The sequence below is a fragment of the Misgurnus anguillicaudatus genome, chromosome 22 (assembly GCF_027580225.2).
Source record: "Misgurnus anguillicaudatus chromosome 22, ASM2758022v2, whole genome shotgun sequence".
In the NCBI taxonomy this organism is placed as follows: domain Eukaryota; kingdom Metazoa; phylum Chordata; class Actinopteri; order Cypriniformes; family Cobitidae; genus Misgurnus; species Misgurnus anguillicaudatus.
In genome coordinates, this window is record NC_073358.2 from 26,194,411 (window position 1) to 26,219,533 (window position 25,123).

A 25,123-nucleotide genomic window follows, 5' to 3' on the forward strand; every position below is an offset into this window, starting at 1 on the left:
AAAAATTTCCCCCTTAAATGTAGAAAAAAAAATGGTTTGTATGATGTCATTTGAAATCATGTGCAAAATAGTACATGAAGAGATATTTGAAACTTTATGCTTCTTATTTTGATACTCTTACTTTGCATTTACCTTTTTTATCAAAATGATTCATGACACCTCATAAGGCTAATTTCGCGAGAATCAACCATTTGTTAGCTTTTATATTTATTAATAATAAAGAGAGCTGCAGGTGACCCAAAAAACTTGTATTGCATTGTTAGAGAGTGTAGTACTACATATTAAAGAAATGTTAAAAGAGCTTTAATCTTTGAAAACAAAAAACGAAAATGCTTTTTGGTCTTGAATTTCATGTTAGCCATAGCTTTAACAGTTCTTCCAAATGTCTTTTTTTATATATAACGTTCAAATACAATACCTTTCATGTGCGATACCCTTGGTGACTTTCTATTAACTGAATTTTAAAAACAGCTCTAAACAAATGACAAACATGTAAAATTGCATTGAGCACAGTAATTCGTTCCCTTTCTGTGAAAGCTCTATGTTTCTGATTGTACATTATTGTGGAACATATCTGCATTATTTATACTGACATCACCAATGACGTTCAGTTCAGCTTAGGGAAAAATTACTATTACAAGAGCGCAATTAACGTGATTTATAACAATACTGTTTTTTCTTATATTTAACAGCATTGTCAAATTAATTCTCATTTTAATGTTCCTTTGCACAAATTCATTTAGCAAAAACATTGTCATAACAAAGATTTGAAAGCACCTAAAAATGTAAAAATATGCATAAAAACTGTCTATTTGAATTATATTAAAATGGAGAAGACCTACACTCGTTTGATTTCGTCTACACAAATGGGCTACAACATCCATTATGTATTCGAGATATTGTAAAGCAGGGCAAGGGCATTACCCACATAAGGCTTCATGGTGGTTAATGTTGTTGGGTAGGTCATTAAGGAGTTTCGCCAACTCAGTGGTCAACAATGGATTACAAAATGAAAGTTATCAAATCTCCATTTTCGGTGTAAAGAGCGCGTATTGCGATGCAGCATAGAAGGCTTTCTAGTGAGCAAAGGCTAAATATACGCTTCAAATAACTATTCGAAAACATTCATACATCACAGGTTAAAAGTAAAAAAAAGTAAATGTTAAAGCTGTCCAAATAGGTATTAAAATACTTAGAAAACTACAAAAGTTGGATGTTATCTAATTTAAAGGCCTACGTCCCAAGCTGCCGTCCGTTAGCCTACGTTAAGTCATTTCAAAAGGCTGCTTGGACTTTGCATAAGGTAGGAGTGTGTACCATCTCTAAACATGTACTGGAAGACATTCACTGCTTTGAGGGGAAAGGCGCGGCTCCAAAAGGGTCGAGATCCATTTGCGGGGTTTGTGGAGCTCCACCTTCGACCACCAATTCGGTAAAAGGTACAGCTCCAAAGTCGTCAATCTTATTTCCATCGAATACACTATGCAGCGAGCTGGTCCTTGGCCTGCTGTTGGATGAATTCAGCTCACTTTTGTTGTCTCCCAGGTGTCGACTGCCATCTTGTGGATGAAAAGGCTTGGCTCCGAATGGATCCAACAAGGCCTCCTCAGTGGAGTGCGCGGCTCCCTTTTCCATCACCTCTCCCAGGGAAATACTGATGTTTTCCTTGGAGTCGGAAGTGCTGAGGAACTCGTTGCTGCTCTGCGAGTCCCTTCGACCCACTTTCTTGTGCCTTCGCACCCGTTCGGGGGTACGGAAGGTGGGCTTGTTGCTCTTTCTGCCACTAGTGGGTGTGCTGTGGTGGCGCTTTCCATTGTTGCCACTGGCCTCCTGTTTGGTCCGCCTTTGCCGTGAGGAGAGTTTCTGAAGGCTGCGCTGCTTCTGTCTCTGTTGCTGGGGGCTTGCTTCATCAAAAGATGCTGGACCAAAAACATCATCCTGGTTCTTGGAGGTGGGTATTGCGTGGCTGGGCTGGAAAGGCGAAAAGCCAAATACATCCACAGTGTCAGGGGAAATAGGCGGGGTCTGTCCGCTGGGATCATCGCCACTCTTGCTGGACCTGGAGAGGTTTCTGCTAAAAGGAGCTTTGGTGAATACATCAATCTCTTCCATAGCATTCTCCTGGCTTGCCTGCCTGAAAGGGGCTTTGGCAAAAATATCCATGCTCTCTGGTGACACTCTGGGTTGACCACTGCCAACAAAAGGAACAGCACCAAATACATCAACGATGCTTGCAGCAGACATGGTGGCACTTGGCGAAGCGGATGGACTGATAACGCTCGTTCCAGACTCAGCTTTCACAATTCCTTCAGTAAAACCTGCAGGTTTTGCATTCATCTGCCTTGGTGACTTAAGTTTTGCTTTGCTACGGTCACAGTCCGAGTCTGAGCTTGGTTTGTCCTCATCTTCCTCTACCTCTTCCTCAGAATCCATGAGTAATGGCCTCTGACCCAAGTTCTCGGGCTCGGTGTCTTCATGTTCACTGTTAAGACCTTCTTCCTCTTCCACCTCCTCTTCTTCACTGCTTTTGGGAGAGGGTGGGTCGGACTCAAAATCACTATCAGACTCGTCTCCTGCTTTCTGAGGCAGTACACTAGTGGAGCTACTTTTCTTTGCAGGTTTGGGTTCCTGGACAGATGGCAGGGTGGCATCTTGTTGGGCTGTTAGTCCAGCCGCAGCAACACTGGGGTTCTCAATCGTACACTCTGCTGTTTGCACCCCAGCACCTGAAAATAAGTTTAACATGTTAAATTTAATAATATGTAATTTACCTTATAATCACAGAGAGAAAGCTAGACAAAGACGTATACACTTAAAGGCAATTTAAATTTTTTGTATGTAATATTGTTTATTATAAATTATTTATCCCTGTAAGTCTTTTTTTTTAATTCATGTGCCCTCAAAAACGTCTATCAAAATCGAAAATTTACCACCCTCTTGTGGCGTTCATTTTCTAATGACGTCAACTATAGAGGGCTTGGGCGGGTGCATCCGTTAACTCCGCCCTCTACAATTGTCAGTCTACCAGTTCTATAAGACTGCAGAACAAAAAGAGGCGTTTCCCATTTTTGGGGCGTTTTTTAAACTGAAATAGGTGTTTTTCCACCACTTTGTCTGATTGGCTCAAATTGAGTGGTCGATTCCCAAATGCAATTTGGGGAAGGAGGTCTCTGCGGAACAAAAAGAGGTGTTTCCCAATTTTGGGGCATTTTTTAAAAACTGAAATAGGTGTTAAAAATGACGTATGGCTTTTCAGGGCTTCCATACCTCAAAGTAGTCCATTTACAGTCTGTGGGAGATGCACAATGTAAGTTTGAAAAAAAAACTTCGCAAACATGTCTTTATGGTGATGCCTAATCTCAGTTAGAAAACGCCCCAAAATTGGGGAAAACACTTTATTCTTTCGCAGAGACTTAGGGTGTGTTCGAGTTTAGACCGATCAGCGAGGTTTGCCGCTTGCAGTTGAGGGAGTAGCTGAAGAAGGAGCCGTCAATCCGGACACCTGCTGCTTGCCGTAGTGACGTGTGTGTATTTTTATTTTATTACACGACACAATATAACATATGTATGCATATTAATGTGTTTTATCTGTTAGAAAAACATTTATTTATAATGTTTATTAGTGAAACTGAAGGTTGGAAACATGAAACGCATGTGATCTTGTCATCACTGAGGCGACCAATCATGAAGAGCTGTGTCGTCATCACAACTCCGCCAGCCGGCTACTCTCAAAATGCTATCGCGTTACTTTAAAACCATACGTCAAAGTCACATGCCTGCAGCGACAGCTCAAGTCAGACAAAATTTTTAACCGGCATGCACTGCTTCAAGTCAGCCGCAGATCGGTCTGCGCAGCGCTGCATGAAGTCGAACACACCTATTGATGTATGGCTTTTCAGGGCTTCTGTACTTTTTTGATTGGATAGTCAAAAATGCCTTATCCCAGTTTAAATATGCCCCCAAAATTGGGAAACACGCCTTTTTTGTTCTGCAGAGACCTAAGGTGTGTTCGACTTCATGCGGCGCTGCGCAGACCGATCGGTGGCTGACTTGAAGCAGTGCATTCCGGTTAGTAATTTTGTCCGACTTCAGCTGGCGCTGCAGGCATGTGACTGTGTCATGTGGTTTTTAAGTACCGCGAGAGCGTTTCGAGAGTAGCCGGCTAGCTCAGCCGGTGCAGCTTCTCCAGAGCGGCTGCACGGAGTTGTGATGACGACAGCTTTACATGATTGGTCGTCTCACTGATGACAACGATCACGTGCGTTTCAAGTTTAATCCAACCTTTAGTTCCACTAATAAACATGATAAATTCATGTTTTAAAACAGGAAAAAACATGTCATTATGCATAAATGTTATATTGTGTCGTGTAATAAAATAAAAATGAAAATAAACCCTATTTGTATTTTAATAATACAGGCTTGTTTCCCATTATTTTGGGGTATACAGTATAAGCAGCAATTAAAATATTCGATATAAAATGTTTCTGTTTGCAACTTTTTATTAAAAGATTTGTTTTTATCAAATTCAGCATCTAATTCGCTTCATTCACAATCAAAAACAAGGAAACGCGGCGCACACGTCACTACGGCAAGCAGGAGGCGTCCAGCTTGACGGCTCCGTCCTCAGTTCCTCCCCTGACTTGACTGCAAGCGGCAAACCTCGCTGATCGGTCTGCGCAGCGCCGGATGATCTCGAACACACCTCTATACTTCCCTAGACAGTTTGGGCGGGAGCTTTTGTTAACTCCGCCCTCTCCAATTGTCAGTTAAACTGCCAGTTCTATTTTTGAATGAAACACCCACTTTGCAATATCCAATCAAAGAGCAGTGAAAAACACAAGCCACGCCCACTGTTTGCCATGCGTGATATTCTGTTTCAATTGAAATATGTAATAACACGGAAGTAGAGTCGATCGTGACTTTCGGTTCATGGGCACTTTAAGTGCAGCAACTCATTTTGGTGATAAAAAAAGCATTATTATGCAGTAAAACAAAACTTATAATTGCATAACTTATTGAAATGAGCAGCACAGCCAGTTTGATTAAACTTAAAAATGTAAGGCACCCAAACTTTTTTTGCAGTGTAGACTGTACTGTATTCGGTCCTCATCTGGCTCATAAAGCTCTTTTCTAGATTTTTATTATACTGAAAAGGTCATATTTAGAAAAAGAAACATAAAAATGCTAATTTTTGTTTATAATCTCTGTATTTGATTTTCAAAGAAACTGAAACTGGGATGAAGTAATTACACTAAAAATAAATACTTGAAGCTAGTATAACTATATAATGCATCACAATTCTTTGGTTTAATTATTGCCATACTGCTCTAATTTCAAAAGACTGAAATTCACAACATAGCTAAACATTGTCATCCTCCCCCTGCTGAGCAGGCAGAGCTGCAGATCTGTTATCATCAAATCCATCCAAACTGGCAGAACAAGACACTGAAGTAGCCAAACTCTGTGTTATGTTTATGATAAAGTCCAAAAATATATAAATAAAACAAACTTCAGTGAATTAATTAAACAGCAGCGAAAGCAACAATTACTACCGTTATTCTAATAACAACATACATATATGCAAGAATTGAGGCTGGGTAAAAGGGTATTGGTACAGTAACGGGGAAAGAAATCCTGGTGGTTTAGGAAGAAGAAAATGCAAGACAGCATCTGCTTAGACTATCCGGATTACAACGCATCTAATCACGGCCACCATTTGGGATACTATACAACAATCCAAAGGGCGGCATAATGGAACATCCTTAATCATATAAGAAGATCCTGACCAGAAGAAGAAATTTATTGAGTGTCCTTTTCCAGGCCCATCCGATTACACACTCTAGGAAAAATTCCCGGATGCCCAGACTTCTGCACGCTTTGGTTGAATATGGAACATAATGGAAATGTTATATTGCCCTGAAAGCCACATATCCATCCAAAGGATTACCCAGAACCTCCTTCACCCAGCTCAGCAGATGCTAAGCTGATTGTCTTTTTGTCTTCACAATATATGCAAATGATTTAGGGGTCACACAATAGTGATTTGAAAGTACTTTTTGTCTTACCTCACGTGACCAAATGCTTAAATGCAACTTTAGCAGGCTGAATATATTTATACGATTCTTATTAGAGATTATTCAATGACTATGTTTTCCCCCTAAAACAAATTACTTGCTTAATGTTGCTTTAACAATGGGCTTAAGCACACAATTACAAATCAACTACAGCTCATAAACTAGAGCTGACATTTGGACTCTTCTGCACTGTATGCAGCACATTACATTAAAAACAAAATAATAGTGTCTCGTTTAACTATACTTTTCTATTATTGTAGCATATCAGAAAAATTGCCAAGGTTTTGAAAATTGGTCATGATGCACTTTAAAGTATTTTACTTATAGCCAAATAAAAGATTGATTTTTTAATGTAATTATAGTATTAATGTAGCATTCAACTAACGCTGACTAACAAAGTGAACTATGGAAGTTTAGACTTAGTCTTTGTCCCTTATATATATATATATATATAAAAAATACATTTTGGGGAAAGAAAAACAAACTTTAGGTTAATTTGACCCCATGCAATAAACATTAGACAAAGACAGCCAAGCTAATATTAAAAAAAGAGAAACATCTTGCGTCCGTGGTGTAAAGGTGGAAGACATTACAACTTTATTAATAAAGTATTAGCCAAACTAATCAACAAAATCAACAAATATAACACTGCTTTTCAATAAGCTTTATTTATAATTAGCATTTTAAAAAGAAACATTCAATTATACATTATTATACATTAATATTTACATCAGTTTGTTGATCCAAGACATTAACAACTTAACAGCAACTGATGTTGTATGTATGCATGTATGTATGTAGATGGCAGGTCACTGAGGAATGATGAAGCTATTAACTTCCGATCTGCTGCACAATTATCATATACAGGAGAAACATATACAGTACTGCAGAGACACCTGTACCGTGATTTACCAGGTCAACATAAAGTTTGAGATGAAAGCTGATCGTATTAAAGAAATTGCAGCCTGCGTAGCTTTAGTATTAGTCCTGAAAAGCTAGTAATAACTCTATAAAAAAGTAACTTATACCTCCGTTTAATATATGTAAGTGAAGATCTTCAACATGTTTGTTCTACACTTGCATAGTACACAATATGGCTCAATAGTCTTTTAATACAAGTGATTTATTTATTCTGTAATATCCACCAATATCCCACTCAGTCAAGATGTCTCACAATGAATGGCTGTCTTTATCTAATACACAATGGTACACGTTAGAATTAGAAAAAAAATACACGATACAAGCCATGTTAACAGACAGACATGTACTAATAAAACAAAATTAAAACTTGAGTGGGGGATGAAATGAGTACATAAAGATTAAGAATCCAAAAACATGGATTCACTAAACTTTATGATCAACTTACCGTTGAGAATAAAAACATTTTAGTAAACACTCACGTAAACGCTGACATGTGCCGTTAAATTATTAAGGCTCGACGCAACAGTGGCATGGGATATGTCTGTGTTAGTTAATGTACCAGTGTTAACATATAAAAAGCCTCGTACATCCTTCAAAGTAGCGTTTTCTATGGAAAACATTATCTGTGACCAGAAAAAGTTCTAGCATAAGCTACATAATAATAATAATAAGACATCAAAATATGCAAGGGTAAATGCAAAAAGGGGCTGCCAACTCATGTTGCTTCTGTAGATGCACCAGTTTTGATTATTCGGCTAACCTCCCTCCAAGTTAACCTGCCAATGTTCCCTCAATTGGCAACCTAAAGTATCTTCACAGTAAATTATAGGAATGAAAAACAAGGCTCAACGAGGAGTTTAAAGCCAACTCTAACACTGGAGAGAGGCTTGCGTGTTAAACTATCCAAAAAAATTGGCATGTTTACAAAGTAAACAAAGTAAGTATGAGGATCGCTGGAAATGTTCTAGTCTGAGGTCCATAAAAACTGTACCTGAGAACTTTTGGCACTCGCTGTTGCTATCGACAACTCAAGCACAAAGCTAACTGATCTGATAAGCACAAAAAAAAAACGAGTTAGTGGAAAATACGGTCGCTCAAGAATTTGCTAAGCTATTCTGTCATGCCAACCTGATATGCCTTTTACCAAAATATGTAAATGCCAACATGGATTGAAACAAAAAGAAAATTCCCTTAAACTAACGTAAATGCAGCACAAATAAAAAAAGAAGAAAAATTAGGTAAAAATGTTAACCTAATGTTAGCTAAATGGACACCAACTCCAGAATACAATTCACACTTGGATATCATTTTCACTACACATGGAAATCAGATTTAAACGTGAGATGTGCCATTTTTGTTCAAACTAAATCTTAAAAAAGAAACAATGCAGATTTGAAAAGCAAGAATACCTTACAAAAGAATTTACCACTGTTTAAAAAGTGCTAAGACAAACACAAGTCAAAGCTTTAAAACTTTAAACAACATAAAAAAATAAAAGAAAACACAAAAGCACTGGCAACAAACATGGAGGTGCAACACGAGAGCAATAGTGAATACAAAAAGAACACTTAAAACAACATGTCCTGTCTATATAAGTCTATAGTTGTATTACATTGTAGTCTATAAATTCTATTTCTATCCTTGCATTTTAGTATATATTTACTAGTATTTACTATCTCTGGCCTGTTGGATTGGTAAGAATATCTAAATCTATGTGCATACCTGATTATACTGTAAGCTTATTAATACCTTATAAACTTTAAAAAGCATTTTTTTAAGACACACAGGGTTTATTTAAATAATGACAAAAGCGCAGCTGGCTAAATGTATCCCTTTAAAGCAGAGTAAATGGCGATAAGGATAGATTTTGTAAGCCACACGGCTCCAGATGTGACAATGATATGCGTTGTAGAGGCCACATCCAGTAACAGAAAGGGGTTTGGGAAGAGAAGGAGGAGTAGGGGAGCACAGAGATGCGGAGCGAGAAAGAGGGCGGGGGCTCTGGTGAGGGTCCTTTGAGAGCCAGCTGCTAGAACTTGCCTGCGTTGGCCAGGAACGGCACGGAGCCAAAAGGATCCTCACGTGAGGGCTGCAGTACCGGCTGCTGTCTGTCTATACTGCTGGACTCCATGCTGACAGATCTCTCTACTGGCTTTTCTGTAGGGAAGGAATTAGACACACAGAAGGCGTTAGCACAGAATAGAGTACCGAAGGGTGTGTACGCCCTCTGCTGGAGAGGGTGAAGAATGATATGCGAATATCGAATTCATGAGTAAAATCAAATTTTGATGCAAATCTCATAATTATCTTATAAATAATTCAATTATTTGCCTGGATTTCACAGCAGTGTCACATTTTTAAAATGTAAAAAAAACCTAATAATAAAACTGGATGTGAAGCCACTTATTCATTTTAGATAGACAGGATTTATGTAAAGAAAACCGAAAACACTTGCTTGCTCTGAGAAGGTCAAACTCTCGATCGAGAAGCTCCTCCTCAGTGAGTTTGGAAAAGTTGTCTTCTCCAAATGGGTTCCAGCCAGACATATCAAGAGGATTGCTGACAGTCTGGGGTGGTGGGCTCAGGACCTCACCAGTGGACACTGGATTTCGACTAAACAAAAAAAAAAAACGATGAATGAATTACAATATGAATAACACAACCTTATCCAAAATACAGTACCTGCCATCTTTAATGTGAAATTCAGTGACAATCAAAAAACCAAACTAACTCTTATAATCAACTAACAATCTAAAGCCTGACTTTACGATGATAAAATAATAATGAACTTCAATGGGCTTGCCTGATATTAGCAAAGTGGGTTTCTACTGGGGAAGGTCCCACAGGGTTATAGGGGCCAAGGGGGCCCTGAAACTCCAAAGGGGAAATACAGGGCACCTGCTGGACTTGTGCACACAACTGCTGCTGCTGCTGGGAAAAGGCCTGCTGGTACTGCTGCATCTGTAAGAGAGAAGTACTAAACTGTTAAACTGCGACACAAAAACACGTAAATAATATAATTTCACTGTAAGAAAAGAAACTAAGGTCACACTTTACTTGAAGGGGTGTTCATAAGACTGACATGACAATAGGGCTGTGCAAAAATCACCTGCGATTTTCATCAGTAAAGCCGATTCCTTGATTAGTATTAAATCACCATCAGCTGCTTTCAGATGGAGCGGCATTTACTACACAGAGCCGTAGTTCACTAAACAGCCTTCATGTAAACACCTTAATCAATACAATTGAGGACGATCGGATCTTGTCTGGTGTTAAATATTTAATTGTATACATTGTGACATGAGTCACATAACCTTAAAAAAATGGATATATACATGCAGGGCTCAACATAAAGGATTGCCTGCCTGGGGCAAGCGTGAGAGACGTTTGGGCCAGTAAAAAGAATGGTCACTTGCCCGATCGGGCCAGTGCTTCTCTCTCAGTCACTAAAATATATTTTCATCAATGTATATTATTTAACATCTTGGAAGCAGACATTTACTTGGGTAAAACACAACGAAAGAAACAATGCAATATTTTGCACAATTTACTGTCAGTTTACAGATAAAGCATAAAAGTTGGGAGCCTTTTTTCGTTGGAACATGTCTGTTGTATGTGTATACAATTATATTTGACTTTTAAATTATTATTTTTAAATATGTGACACTGAGATTTTTTTATTGGGGCCAGTGAAAACCTGAACCACTGGCCCGACCAGCCAGTATAAAAAATAATGATATGCAATGAACAATATAGAAATTTGCATTTGACAAAAGCACTAAAACTTTAATTTTTATACAAAAAATAAAAGATTTTAAATAAAAAATGTTAAGGAATTAAATATTGCATTTCTATTTTTCAGTGCATTTTCTCCATTTAAAATTCACATAAAAACAGTTAGACAGAAAGAATCACACAGACAGAGAAAGATCGCCACGGAGGCCATCAATGTATTTCCCTACAGTGTAATTGCCTCATATGTTACGATTTAACACGGAGAATCGGTCGATTTTACCGCCCTATTCAATCCCCTGATGGTTTTGCACGGAGCAGATTGCATCTGAAATTAAACAGATGGTAACCATTCGGTGGAAAATGAGCTAAAAATTGCTCCGCCTTAACATTATGTATTTAGTAAAAAAGTCATTTCCTCGTTTAGCGTAAATACAATTCAATGGAATTATCGACAGTTATGACTGGGCGACATTCACTTGGACAGGAATACCGTCTGGCACAGAAACCTGCTTCAGTGAGTGGGGCCAAATTAGTATCTAAGGCAAAGACGCTCTAATTTCAGACTTCTACGAAAACGATTCATTAAAAATACAATATAACCTACTGACACTCATTACAGAATCTAGATTTACAATTGAAAAAATAAAACCTATTTCCATCTTGTCGAGTGCTACATGTTAGTCTTATTTCTTCACAAGGTTAATTTATAAACAAGGTTCTCTCATATTCAGGCACATCCCCATTAGAAACGCATCTATTCAAATCTGGCAGAGTCCACCTTTTAAAGTAAACAAATAGCCCTGTCACTGATGTTCCAGGTGTGTGAGGGGTCTCACCAGGGCGGTGTAGTGAGCCTGCTGTTGCTGCTGGGTTTGATATATGGGCTGCTGCATCATCATCTGCTGCTGAAGCATATGCTGCTGCTGCTGCTGCATCTGAAGACTTTGCTGCATGGCCTGCTGATACTGAGACAGAATAAAAGACAGAGAGAGAGTATTAATTGTTGTTGTTAACATTTCTAGCACCTATACATTATACATATTTATTCACCTTATTTTAAATCATTTTTGTGCATATACAGTGTTTTTAATAGCAGTGCAACATCAGTAGCCTGATAAACCACTGTTATAAGTAGCAGTAATATTTATGCATTGGAAATTATTTAATTACAGATGCAGTAGTGTAATAGAAAAACAACAAACGTATTGAATATGATATCAACACTCTTTAAGACTCATTTATTGAAAAGTGATGTAATCAAAATAGTAGTAATGTGAAGTTTAATTAAACAAAATTGTTCATTCTGTGAAAAACAGCTCTTTTTTTGTACTTTATTAATAAAGAGGGATGAAGCAAATGTTTCGCCCATTGTTATAAAATATATCTGTTGCTGAATTTCTAAAGTAAAATAGGCTGTGATTTGAGAGAGGAAAACGTATAAAGAAATGCAGCAAAGTTTAGGATGCTCAGTTAAAATGATCTCTAATGCTTTAAAATGGCAACAAAAACCCAAAGCGCATGGTAGAAAACAAGCAGCTACTGTTAAAACAGATCGAATTATAGTAAGGATGTCAAAGATTCAGCCTTTCATCACCTCTAGAAAGATCAAAGATGATCTAAAATGATCTAAGTACTGTGACGTCTGACTGAAGCTAAGCTGTTTCCAAGAAGCCTCCATAAAGCACCATTGTTGATAAAAGGAATTTTTAAGAATCACGTCAACACATTATCTGGCCCAAAGAAACATAGTGTAACATTTTGTGGCCTGATGAGAGTAAAATGGTTCTTTTCGGGTCAAGACGTTATCGAAAGAACCTCAGGCAACCCCCGGGTACTGAATTCAAGCCACAGTACACGGTAAAGACAGTTAAACATGGTGGTGCAAAAATCATGGTATTGGGATGTTTTATATACTACCATGTTGGGCCTATTTTCCAGAAGAGGAACTGCCCTTAAAGTGGGTGTTTCAACAAGACAACAACCCATTTTCAGGAACTAGTCATCTGAATTTGACTTTTTTTTAAAGGGGCTGCTTTTTGAAAATATGCTTATTTTCCAGCTCCCCTAGAGTTAAACATTTGATTTTTACCATTTTGGAATCCATTGAGCTGATCTCCGGGTCTGGCGATACCACTGTTAGCATAGCTTAGCACACCCATTGAATCTGATTAGACCATTAGCATCTCGCTAAAAAATAACCAAAGAGTTTCTATATTTTTCCTATTTAAAACTTGACTCTTCTGTAGTTACATCGTGTACCAAGACGAAGGAAAATTAAAAGATTTTCTACGACCAAATTGCTAGGAACTATACTCTCATTCTGGCGTAATAATCAAGGACTTTGCTGTTGTAACATGGCTGCAGCAGGCAAAGTGATATTACACACTGGCCGAAAATGGTCCCCTGCTATTGAAAGTAACCAAGGGGACTATTTTCGGGCAGTGCGTAATATCATTGCGCCTGCTGCATCCATGTTACGGCAGCAAAGTCCTTGATTATTACGCCAGAATGAGAGTATACACTGCAAAAAATTAACTTTCTTACTTAGTATTTTTGTCTCCTTTTCAGTAGAAATATCTAAAAAATTCTTAAATTAAGATGTAGTTTCTTGAAGAGCAAAATGATCTAAGAAAATAAGTCTAGTTTTTAGAGAAAAACTATACAATTTATGTGAACTGGTGCGTGCCTAAAACAAGCAAAATTATCTGCCAATGGGGTGAGAAATTTTTGCTTAAATTAAGTGTTGAAAAAAAAGAAAACTTATTTTAATATATTTTTCCTCACCCCATTGGCAGATATTTTTGCTTGTTTTAAGTTTAAATTTACTTAAATTTTTTATTTTTTTATTTTCTTAGATCAGTTTGGTCATCAAGAAAATACATCTTAACTTAAGAATTTTTAGATTTCTACTGAAAACAAGCCAAAAATACTAAGTAAGAAAGTCATTTTTGCAGTATAGTTCCTAGCCATATCTGCCTAGAAAATCACAACTTTTAATTTTCTGTCAATGCTAATGGTCTAATCAGATTCACTGGAATATGCTAAACTATGCTAAAAGTGGTACCGCCAGACCCGAAGATCAGCTGAATGGATTCCAAAACGATAAAAATCAAATGTTTCACTCTAGGGCAGTGGTTTTCAAACTGGGGGCCCCGACACGAGATGGTGCCAGGGGGGCCAAAGTTTTATGACATTTTATGAAAAACATTAATTTATTGTGAATTCTGTGTAATTAAACCTAAAAAACAAGGCTACTAACCAAAATCACTACTTTTTTGTATATTTTAATGTTATTTTTATTAAAATGTTGAGTTTTAGAATAGCTTTTTGTCACAAATTTTCTTTGGGGGCCGCGAAGGAATGCACCGTACACAAGGGGGGCTGCACGCCGAAAAAGTTTGGGAACCACTGCTCTAGGGGAGCTGGAAAATGAACATATTTTCAAAAAAAGTGGAGTGTCCCTTTTAAAAAAAGTGTCAAATTCAGATAGTTACTGGAATAAAAGGGAGTCATTTGCAATTTGATATTGCAAGACTTGTTTTGATGAAGCACCAATCAATTAAGTAATAAAAATAAAATAATTAGAAATAGGTTTCAAATATCTAAACAGTCGCTCTCCGGTGAAAATTTATGAACAAATGAAGGCACTTTTCTATACAAGAATGCTTGTAGTTTCAGAGAGTTGCCTGAGTAGTGGCCATCTGTAATGGCATCAGAGTGTCTGATACCAGGCACTGTTGCGCTTTTCAACCACATGGGGGAGCTGTAAGTCATTTTTACATGGAAACTACATAGTGTTGCTTTAAAAATTAAAGAAACAATCCTAGTAAAGGAAAAAGTAATTCAGAAAGCATCTTAACCCTTAAAAGAGGTCTTAAGGTACAAAATGGTTAGGAGCACGAACTAGAAAAAATGCAACTATGCAGCAAAGATGTTACAGACGTCTATAAAACAAAGTTACAGAACCGTCTGTTGCTGTTTATTTCCTATCTAATACGTTAAGTATGACATTAAAAGCACACACACACACACACACACACACACACACATATTTTATAGGTAAAAGTATACCTGTTTTTTCAAATTGATGCCTAATAATAGATCCTATACTTAAAAGCACTCTTTTTCTTCCTTCTTGGACAACCAACAAATCACAGTCTTCAAAAGATTGTATCACACGTAGCAATGGGGTCAGCCCCGCCTCCTCACTTAGATAAAAGTTTTTGTCTTTTAATTACTTAGAGTTGCACTCAGATCAGTCCCGAATCGCTCTTAAGCTAAGACTCCTACGTAAAAGTTTTTAAGCTAAATTAAGAGTTTTCTGAGAGGACTCTTAGAATCTTTAAGAATACGGGCCCATATATAAAACAGGGCCACTATGTTCTAGGTTTACTTTACTATGTGTAAACAAGCAGCCATCATGCTCAACAGCACTACAGTGATTAATCCAAACAAGGCTCATATGAATATCACAAATTAATGTTCTGTTTTTCTTAGTTTTTAGCTTGGGAATTAAGAAATTCATGTTTTCTTTTCTATCACCATGTGCTTTAGTAATTCCGGAAACCTTTGAATAAGACCTGGCACATTGGTACTCATTACCCTAGGCATTAATTACCTGTTGCATGTAATGTAGCTGCTGTGCGGCGATTTGTTGATGGTGCATGTTGTGCTGCTGTTGCTGTTGTTGTTGTTGATGATGTAACTGTTGGAGTCGGAGATCTCCAGGCTGCAGCTGCTGTAAAACTCTGTTTTGTTGACTGCTGCTTGGCATTTGCGTAGCTGACTGCTGGCCATTACCAGGAGCTAAGAACATACACAAACAAAGATCATTTATCACCTCGCAAGACGTATAACAAAACAAAAGTACCTCTCCATTTGCTCACCTTTCTGGCCATTGCTAACCGTACCTGAGGGCACAGTCATTTTCACAGGAGTTACAGAGCTGGACAAAGGCAGAACATTATTTGCAGCTTTTGGTCTTTGCCTTGGTGCGATTGATGTTTCTGTTGGTCCAACTGAATCTGTTATTCTGATAAAGAAATGCAATGTGAGAAGAAGCTGCATAAATGATTCGTTGCACTTCCCACATAAATATTTACAGTTGTTACCTGGCCTTTGTCTGGCTCTTCTTAGCAGCAATATCACTAGCAGTAAGGGGCTCTGGCAATGAAGTGGGAAGGGGGGAACTCTGTTTGGCAGAAAACAAAATCAAACATTCATTACAAATTTTCATTCATGCCAAGAAGAAAGCCAATATATTATTAACATTCGCTTTCCCTATATGTACAGTAACTTACAAAGAGATTTGGCACAGGGCACTCCTTTCTAGCTAACCGAAAGGCAAAGTAAGACACTTGATAGATGTCAGGTCTCTTTTCTTGATCAGGCTCCAACATGTATCCTGTAAAAAGCGAATATAGTTCAGGTGACCAAGTCCACACAAAGATAAAGACTATAGCAAAACAGATGAACATTAGGGTTAGCAAAAACCAGGGGCATGCAGGAGCTTCCGTACTACCAGGAGGTGGTGCTGTTGCATAACTAAACTATTATTTAAAAGTCACCACTGTATGCACACTCATGTTAAACAATTTCCCACAAAATAATATCTTGGGAATCTTCGAAAGCTGCTTACTGATTAAACTGTGCAACTTGGATGAGAATTTTGAACCGTCCGGAACAGTGAAGGTTCCGTCACATATGGCGACTTGACTCTCCCCAAATGGAAGTGTGAAGAAACACAGCTTGTACAACAAGCATCCAAGTGCCTAAGAGCAAGAGAGAGAAAATGAAAGAGAAAAAAAAAGAAAAACAACAATCTGAAATTCCCCATAAAAGTAAGCCACAGATAAGACATTTTATTTTTGCATTTTTCAAATGAGTGACAACACTTGTGCAGCCGACAGCTGCTCGAGAGACAAATTCTTTCTATTTTTAAAGAAGCAAATGTGCAGGAACTATTGTCATACGTTTCCTCTTCCTATCCAAGCAAGTTTTGACACAATGACCATGAACTGCTTCCATCTGCTTCTTAACCAGTGACATTCATTACAAAGGAACCTTTCCTTTAAAAGACTTTCCGTGAAATTGCTGGGAGAAAATTTTCCGTTCAAATGTCCAGGATTTGTTTGGCTAGAGGAGAGACGAAATGAGAGGCTATGCTATCTCTTGCACAGCATGTCAGATTTAAAGAGGAAGTTCGCCTTCATGAGGCCCTCAATCCTGTCTTTACTTCACAGCCAGATACCAGGAAGCGAGTCGGTCCTTTCTTTACGGCTTTCCATCAACCCCGTGAGCACATAACAGCGCTCTTCAGCTCTCGTAAACATGCTTGATACGTAACTCAATGCATCTTGACCCTTACACGTCTTAAGCAAAAGCTTTTCAAATACTTGGTTACTTGATTTAGAAACCACTTCATTTTCACATAGTCCCACCAAACACACAGGGCTAAACCACTCATCCAACAAATACTGGAAGTGTTGTGACATGGCATTTGTTGGGACAGTGTGAACTGGCATACAAAGCACAGATGCAACTTATACTCATTTGTACATAAGCGAGCCATGAAATATAACTCGACTTTTTAGAAACATCAACAAAAGGACCAGCTTTGAAACAAAGCCACGATTTGAAGGACTGCTGTAAAGCACACCCCCTTATTTATGAAGGAAACCGGTTTGGCATCTGTGCTTGTCATGTCAGTCTGACCAAACCAGCTCTCCAGCATGTCTGTGTATATGTGCGAGACAGAGAGCGACTGGGAGAGAGGGAATAAAAAAGGGAACAAGAGAGCTAAGTAGGTGGGGGTGAGGAAGAGAGAAAGACTGTGGAAGAAAATGAGTCTGTGCTTGTGTTTGGTGCCTACCCAGATATCAGCCTTTGTGGTGATGGCTTTCCCTTGGTACAGGTTAATCATCTCTGGGGCACGATATGAAAGAGTTGTGTACCTTAGCAAAGTTGAACGGAAACAAAGGATTAAAAACACTGACTTCTTGGCAGCAGAACAAGCAACAAAAGTCAAAATCTTAAGAGGTTTTAAACGTTTTATAAGAGGATTACATAAATAAAATGTACATTTTCTGCTCATTTAACACAAAGGCACATTTTAATACTGTAGGAGAGGGATGGGACTTTCTACTGCTGAACACTCCAGTTTAGGAATTTTCTACCTTTTTGTGTGTGTGGCCCAAAACTCAGAAGATCCAGACCACAACACATAGTATCCATTACACTATCTTCACATATTTATACAAAATAAATATGCATTTGATATTGCTGCACTAAGTGAGATTGAAGATTCTGAAACTGCGGACGAAAACTAGTTGCCTTACTGCCTTAAGGCCGGGGTATACCTTTCTTCCGCGCCCGGCTCGCGCGCGCACACGTCCGTGCAGCTTTTCAAGTATACTCGCGGATGGCCGCGTTCGACACTATACACGCAATACAAATGATTTCTTATTCAAATTAAACTCTACCAGGTCATCAGGGCAGCACTAATTTGGTGACATTTACAGTACATTAAGACATTAGGATAGGTAAAGAAACACAGCTTTCTGTTCTTGGAAGAAGTAAAAATTAAAGAAGAAAAACGAAAAACGTGTGTGTGCATATGCTGTCTTTTTCCTTTGTATAAATGTTTGTAGTGGAGTGTCCTGTCTAAATATTTTCACGCGCATACGTTGTTGTACGCGGACTGTACGCGCACTCTCAAATTTTTGGTCGCAGACGACCGCGGACCCTCCTGATGAAGAAAATGACGTCATGCGGACGCCGAGCATACGCGGACGTCCCTAGTATACTTTTGGCTTTATGAGGCAATGACTTCGGCAGCATGAAGGCAGCTCCGGGAAAAGCATTGGGACAGCCTTCATAGGCTGCATAACAGAATTCTGTTTAAAATATAAAACTACCATACTAATACTTGCTAGAAATGCAATCAAAAAAATTTACATTACATTGCCCACGCCTAGAATACAAGGTACAAGACGATAAAGGTATCTCAGGAGACAGGATGTTAACTCCAAAGTCCAAATATCAAGTGCCTTAAAAAAAGAAACATATTGCGCTTTTCAATTGCATAGTACCCCATGGTTTGGTTTAGTTTGAGTCAGGTCACCTTACTTTTTGAAGCTTTTCCATTGGGGTGCAGTACGTAGTACCCGATCCTTTTTTTTGTACCACCTCGGCTGGGGTTCCAAAGCGACCCGAGCTGATACCAAACGTGATGCGAAAACACGGTAGGTCACTGATTGGTCTGAGAGAATCGTCACTATAGCGTCATTGCTATAATGTAGATTAGCTTGACCTGTGCTAGCTTGCGCTGCCTCGAGCAAACATGTTGTTATCTGTGCTCTGCTATAAGTTCCCAAACTCCCTTTTAGCGATGAAAAACATCCACAGGTTGAGAATCAGGAACACCATAACAGTTTTTTCCAAACTTGCAGTTTGAGGCGGAACATTCGCGCCGAGCACGTCAGCATTATATGCTTAAATGCAACTTACATGAGACTCAAAAGAGCGCCTTCGACTGACGCCGCAGTGTTTGAACAGAAACTGTCATGTGAGACAGAGGTAACGTTAGTGATAAACGCGATCAGCAAACATCTATTTGTGGTGGCCAATTTTAATTTTGTGGTGGACTGAGAAATAAATAAATGTATGGGAATGTACAATGACGCTCTCACTTGTATGATGTCACAGCAGTATGCAGCGCAAATATAACGACACGCCTATAATCCCTCCCACTGCGAAGTGATACCAAATTCGATGGAAAAGCTAACCACGCCAAAGTGAGGTGAGCTGACCCGACCCAAACTAAACTAAACCGTGGGGTACTATGCAATGGAAAAGCGGCAATACTTTTGCAAACTAGTCCTAGGCTTTTTGCGCGATTTGAATTGAAATATTCTTTGGAGTGTGAATATCAAAAGTTATCAAAAAAGTTAAACTTTCGACTCGCAGCCGAATCCAGGGTTCCCTCACCTTAGTTAACTTCAAATTCAATGACCTTTTAAGGACTTTCCAGGTCCAATACCCTCAAATTCAAGGACTAAATGTGGGGACACATTTCAAGTGAGAGCAAGGTTACATCGTGTAACCTTTTAAGATACTTTGTTACAGTTCCCTTTCGAGGGAACTCGCGCTGCGTCAATGCGGTGACACTTTGGAGACGCTTCCACGGGTAAGTGCTTCTGAATGTGCATATCAAATTCAACCAATGGTGGGGCTTAACGACAAAGACAGGGTGACGCGGGAGCCAGGAAGTATATCGCTATCTGAAATATTGCCAAAGACGGTGTTACAAGGATGCAGAAAGTATGGCAAGGGAGACGCAGCGTCTCGTTCCCTTCACAGGGAACAACAGTTACATATGAACCCGATACGTTTTCATGTGTCAAACACAACTATGCAAAAAAGCATTTTGGTATGAATCATTATTCGCATACAGATATAAGCATTTAAAGCGAACAGTTTAGCACGTGTGCTTGAAAGGCTTGAAATTTTTTAATATTATCCTACACTACACAGGGAATAATATGGATTTTTTTTCCAGAAAACTTCTTGCACAAAATAGATTCAAGCATATTTTCAAAAACTTCCCAGGGCCTTGAATTATTTCCCCCAGATTTACAAACTTTCAAGGATTTCAAGGACCCTTGGGAACCCTGCGAATCGCCACACCGAAACATTCTGAGCCACTTTAACATAATTTACTGGGTACAGGAATGAGGTATCGACACCAAACTTAGTACACATATGTACGTGGCAAATGTGGGGTCACATGCAAAAATTGCACCACATGACCACTAGAGTCTTACTTCTTGATCTCATCCTCCACAGCAGTAATTCCATCTTTATGCGGAAGGAGCACTTTATGTGTAGCACTGCCAAAGTCACACAAGACGTAGTGTCCCTGGTCATTTAGGAGGATGTTTTCTACCTTCAACACACACATTCAAACCTGTCTTAGTGACATTTGTTGATACAAAGAGAAAAATTTTATCAACCACTATATTGTCTGATTGTGGCACTGATATTTGTCAAACAAAATTAAATTCTTAGCATCTTCTGCATATCCATATTTAAAAGATGGATGTACAGAATGTTCTCAAAATAAACAAAAAGAGGAAGTGAACTGGCTGAAACTAGTTATTTGAACATCTTGTATTCAGATATCATGTAAGTAAGATGAACATAACAAAGAGAAATGAAAATTGATATACTTCAACAGTAAAAGCTGTCAAAACAAAGCATGTTATGCATAAATGCAAATTTGCAATGAGCTAAATATAGTCAAGATTTTTCTTAAACATAAATGAATTAGTTTCTGTTTCGTTCTTACCCCAAGCCTATTTGCTATATCATATATAGGTTATGACAGATTGTGCCTTTAAAACAAATTAGTGATCTGAATCACTAATTCCAATAATAATGCTTGCAAGCTGGGTAATTGGTTTGGGAGATCACGTCTGGTACCACTGAGTTAAGCAGACACGGTCAAAACACGGTTCCCTAATCTGACAAGGAGTGTCCTAAATCTACCCTTCTAGTTAGGCAAAAACAGTCTGGCTTTCGGACAATTATGAAATCACTACGATAACAAAAGCACACCCCGACTCTACCTTTAGTAAACCAGTTCACTATGTAGGAAATAAGCTCTATGCAAATAATTTACACCCATATGAAAGTGGTTAGAAACATTCTGTAATATCGCTAACATGGCAACTTGTACCTTCAGATCTCTGTGGATGATTGGAGTTTTGCACTGGTGTAGTCTGGCAACAGCTTCACAAGTGTCACAGAATATACAGAGCACTTCCGCCTCAGTGAATCCTACGTGCAGGCGCTGGTTCATTTGCTTCACCACCTGACCAGCTGGACAGCAACATTGAGTCGATCAACAAACACAGCAGAATCACATTTGATATAACATTAGGTGACCTTATATGCAAGGAGTAATTGTCGACGGACCATTGAATTATTCGGAATAAGTGCACACCCAAGGTTGTAATGCGGCACGGCACAAAGCGGAGTTGCCATTACACTGCAGATGTTCATTATTTTCAAATAATTCAAATTATCAGAGTCAATTATTTCACTTTTACCACGATTACCACAAACTAGTGGCTATTTTTAAGACATTTGACAGGTTATGTGTGCGTTTTACAGAAAAATAATCAACACTCGTGGAACATTTCTCAAGCAATCAAAATAAAGCATTTGACAGGCCCGTAGTATAAATACATATAACTCATCAAGTCTATTACACTTCAGTCAGCTAAAGAAACCTGTTGAACTATTAGTTAAAATATTGTAGAACAACACCGAGTTAAACGCCAATGCATCAAAAGCAATAGATTTTCTTTTGCTAATTGTTTCACTTAAAGGTAAATCTGCAAAAGTTTATTAACTATTTCCCCGCCATTGACAAGGTAACTTGTCAATTAAGAGAAAACGCTTCCCTGCCAATGACTAGTATTTCCGGCTTTCCGCAATATTGCTATATTTATTAATAATAATACGTTTGGTAAATAAACAGGTGGCGCTCTTCCGCAACTTATAAAACCCGGAAGTATCGCCCTAGGGCAAACAGCTGCAGGTCTGTGTAAGTTTTAAGGATCGCTCTGAATCTGATCTCTATCATAAGTCCTTCACAAAAATTTAATTATCTTAGCTTTTTGCTCAAAAGTTTGTGTTTTTGAAGAAACCTAGCCATATTTGAGAGGTGATAAAAAGAAAACAAATAGGTAGCATGACTTTTTTTTGAAAGCAGAGGGTCTGTTCTTTCATTTGATATATTGTATGTTTATATATTTTAAGAAGAAAATTTTCTGGAAGGCATTCAACTTTTGTGAAAATGATGAAAAATGCTGGCACCAGTTTATGTCGCCTTAACAACTAAATATTGTATTACCAGTAAGTCTTATGCTATATGAATAACTTTAAAAACGTTTTAGTAACTAGTAACAAATTGATAAATGTGACACTAGCAAAAATTGAACTCCCCGTCAAATTTTTTTATTCTTAATTAATTACAGACATCATGGGTAGCATTAAAAGTAACTGTTGAGGCAGCAACTAAGGGATCTATTGCGATTCATGTATAAGCTTGCATTCCCATAATTACAAGTCATGCATGTATAAGAGAGAGAGAGAGAGAACAACAGAGAGAGAGAGAGAGAGAGAGAGAACAACAGAGAGAGAGAGAGAGAGAGAGAGAGAGAGAGAAAACAACAAAGCTATATTACCCTTGCAATACTCCATGAGAATCAGAACCTCCCATACGCTGTCTCCCACTGTACTGGTGGTTGAGTCCAGATACCGCACTATGTTTTTATGGCCTGACAATTCTTTCTGTGTGGGGCACAGAAAAACACAGAAATTAAGAAATTACACTGAATGATTTTAAGTGAGTCCAGATGAAAATGATAAACAATAAAGGGGATACGTTAAAACATTTTCATTACAATCAATTCTCCAAATTGCCACTCTATTAATTCTGTATTCAATGTATGACTTCATTACAATTACAGGATTTGCCAAACATATAATTTGAAGGGGCACCATCCACATACCTTTGACTATGTATTTGTACAAAAAAACATGGTCCCAAAACCTACCATAATTGTGATCTCCCGCTTAAAGATGTTCAGATCGTGGACATTGTTCACATACATCCTTTTCAGGGCACATCTTACACCACTGTGTGTACGGGCCAGAAACACCATGGAGAAACCACCTGCCAGACAAAACGACAAATAAAAACTGGGTTAGCTGAAATGTTATCAGGTGAGTGATCTAAACCCTAGCTGAAGAAAAGCATCGACACACTTTCGCTTTTTTGACATGGTTATAAAGTGACTTGCGAAGACAAATTGATGCGCACAACATCATAAGGAAGCATTCCCAAATTGTGTCATTTCCATAAATCACTGTATAACCATTGTATAAGTTTTGAAAAAAAAATGTGAAAATCACAATATAACACTTCATGATCTTAAAAACAAAGATGCATAAACTCATTATCCGTTATATTTATTGAAAGGCTACAATGGCATTTAAAATACTTAAGTAAAATATTTTAACATGAGCTTTCCAAAAACCTGAATGAGCTGCAGTATGTAAACTCAATTGTGTGTATGTTCACATTTGCACATTATAAGTCTTCTAAAGCTGTATGACAGCTTTGTGAAAGACTGAAATGAGGTTAAGTAAATACATTTTTATTGTTGGTGAACTATGTTGACCGAGATATACTACATTGATCTCCATTGACGATGCATAAACCAGGGTACCCCCAGGATTGTCAAACCTAAATTCAAGGCTTTTTAAGACCTTTTTAATACCACTTCAAATGAAATTCAATACCTACATCGCACCCATTCGGGTAGAATAAATCATTTTAAATAACGTAATATACCTCAAATAATTACTATTTACAAGTGTTTGAACATTCATGACAACATGCCTCTGAAAGGCTGAGTCCAAGGCCCAAACGGCCTAACCCTTATCTTTACCCAACAATCAAAACCAACAATCAAATAGATTTAATAGATTTAAATGTACATTTATGGTAAATTTGAAAATCCCTAAATCAGGGATGGGCAACTGGAGGGCCAGGACCATTATGTTGGAGAAGGTCATTTATGTTAAAACAATAGCCTTGTTTGATCCATGAAATAAGCTGCAAACCAAACAATAACACCAATTTTAAGTTTTTTTTTGTTTTTGCTGTTTAATATAGTTAAGATAATAACAACATCTAATAACACTCATCAGTAATGCTCTGAACCAGAACAATACTGACAAACCAAATTAACCATATTATGGAAATTGAAAGAAAAACCCCTCAAACACAACAACAAATTAAAATGTTATGCTATTTTGACCCTAAAAGACAAGAGATCTGTTCACTGCACCAGAGAAAAAACTGGACACAAGCTCATATATAGATATATTTCTGTTAATATTTTCTGTTAATCTTTTTACAGGACCATACTAAAGTTTTCTAATGCTAACTTAGTGTGACAATGTAAATATGTAGCCTATAGTATATATTGCAAGATGATATTATCTAATTAAACTGTAAACAAAATATATAATAGCTTTCAAATTTGCGTTATTGTTTGCAGCTTATTATTGCATGGATCACACAAGACTATTGTTTAACATATAAATTACCTTTTCCGACATAATGATCATATTAAAACGTGTCTTCTCTACCTAGAGTTACTGGAGACGGATTGTGGAACAGAAGATTGTGTGCTAAATCAAACAACCGATCACAGGTGAGAGGACACCCGTCATTGTCCCGCCCCCACAGTCCCAAAGTCAACTTGATCGAGCAAGTGCGTGTTGTGCAGCTGCGAGCGCATAGAGAGAGTCGA

The 25,123-nt window shown here is 38.0% G+C and overlaps 1 protein-coding gene across 3 annotated transcripts in view; it reads right to left on the bottom strand.

The window, feature by feature from the left end:
- Positions 1-233: 233 nt before the first annotated feature.
- The window catches only part of bmp2k (BMP2 inducible kinase), a 41,696-nt gene continuing 16,806 nt past the window's right edge, over positions 234-25,123 (bottom strand). For 2 of the 3 annotated variants that reach the window (XM_055199886.2, XM_073860759.1), the window contains 15 exons: positions 23,357-23,475; positions 22,985-23,090; positions 21,469-21,611; positions 20,555-20,676; positions 17,602-17,683; positions 16,369-16,501; positions 16,031-16,134; positions 15,842-15,921; positions 15,617-15,762; positions 15,349-15,536; positions 11,567-11,695; positions 9,799-9,956; positions 9,451-9,608; positions 9,036-9,152; positions 234-2,726 (listed from right to left, as the gene is read on the bottom strand). In XM_055199886.2, the coding sequence (XP_055055861.2) occupies positions 1,345-2,726; positions 9,036-9,152; positions 9,451-9,608; positions 9,799-9,956; positions 11,567-11,695; positions 15,349-15,536; positions 15,617-15,762; positions 15,842-15,921; positions 16,031-16,134; positions 16,369-16,501; positions 17,602-17,683; positions 20,555-20,676; positions 21,469-21,611; positions 22,985-23,090; positions 23,357-23,475 (3,167 nt within the window). In that variant the 3' untranslated portion in view covers positions 234-1,344. The remainder of the gene's footprint in view (positions 2,727-9,035; positions 9,153-9,450; positions 9,609-9,798; positions 9,957-11,566; positions 11,696-15,348; positions 15,537-15,616; positions 15,763-15,841; positions 15,922-16,030; positions 16,135-16,368; positions 16,502-17,601; positions 17,684-20,554; positions 20,677-21,468; positions 21,612-22,984; positions 23,091-23,356; positions 23,476-25,123) is intronic. The other variant, XM_055199887.2, reaches the window with a different exon arrangement.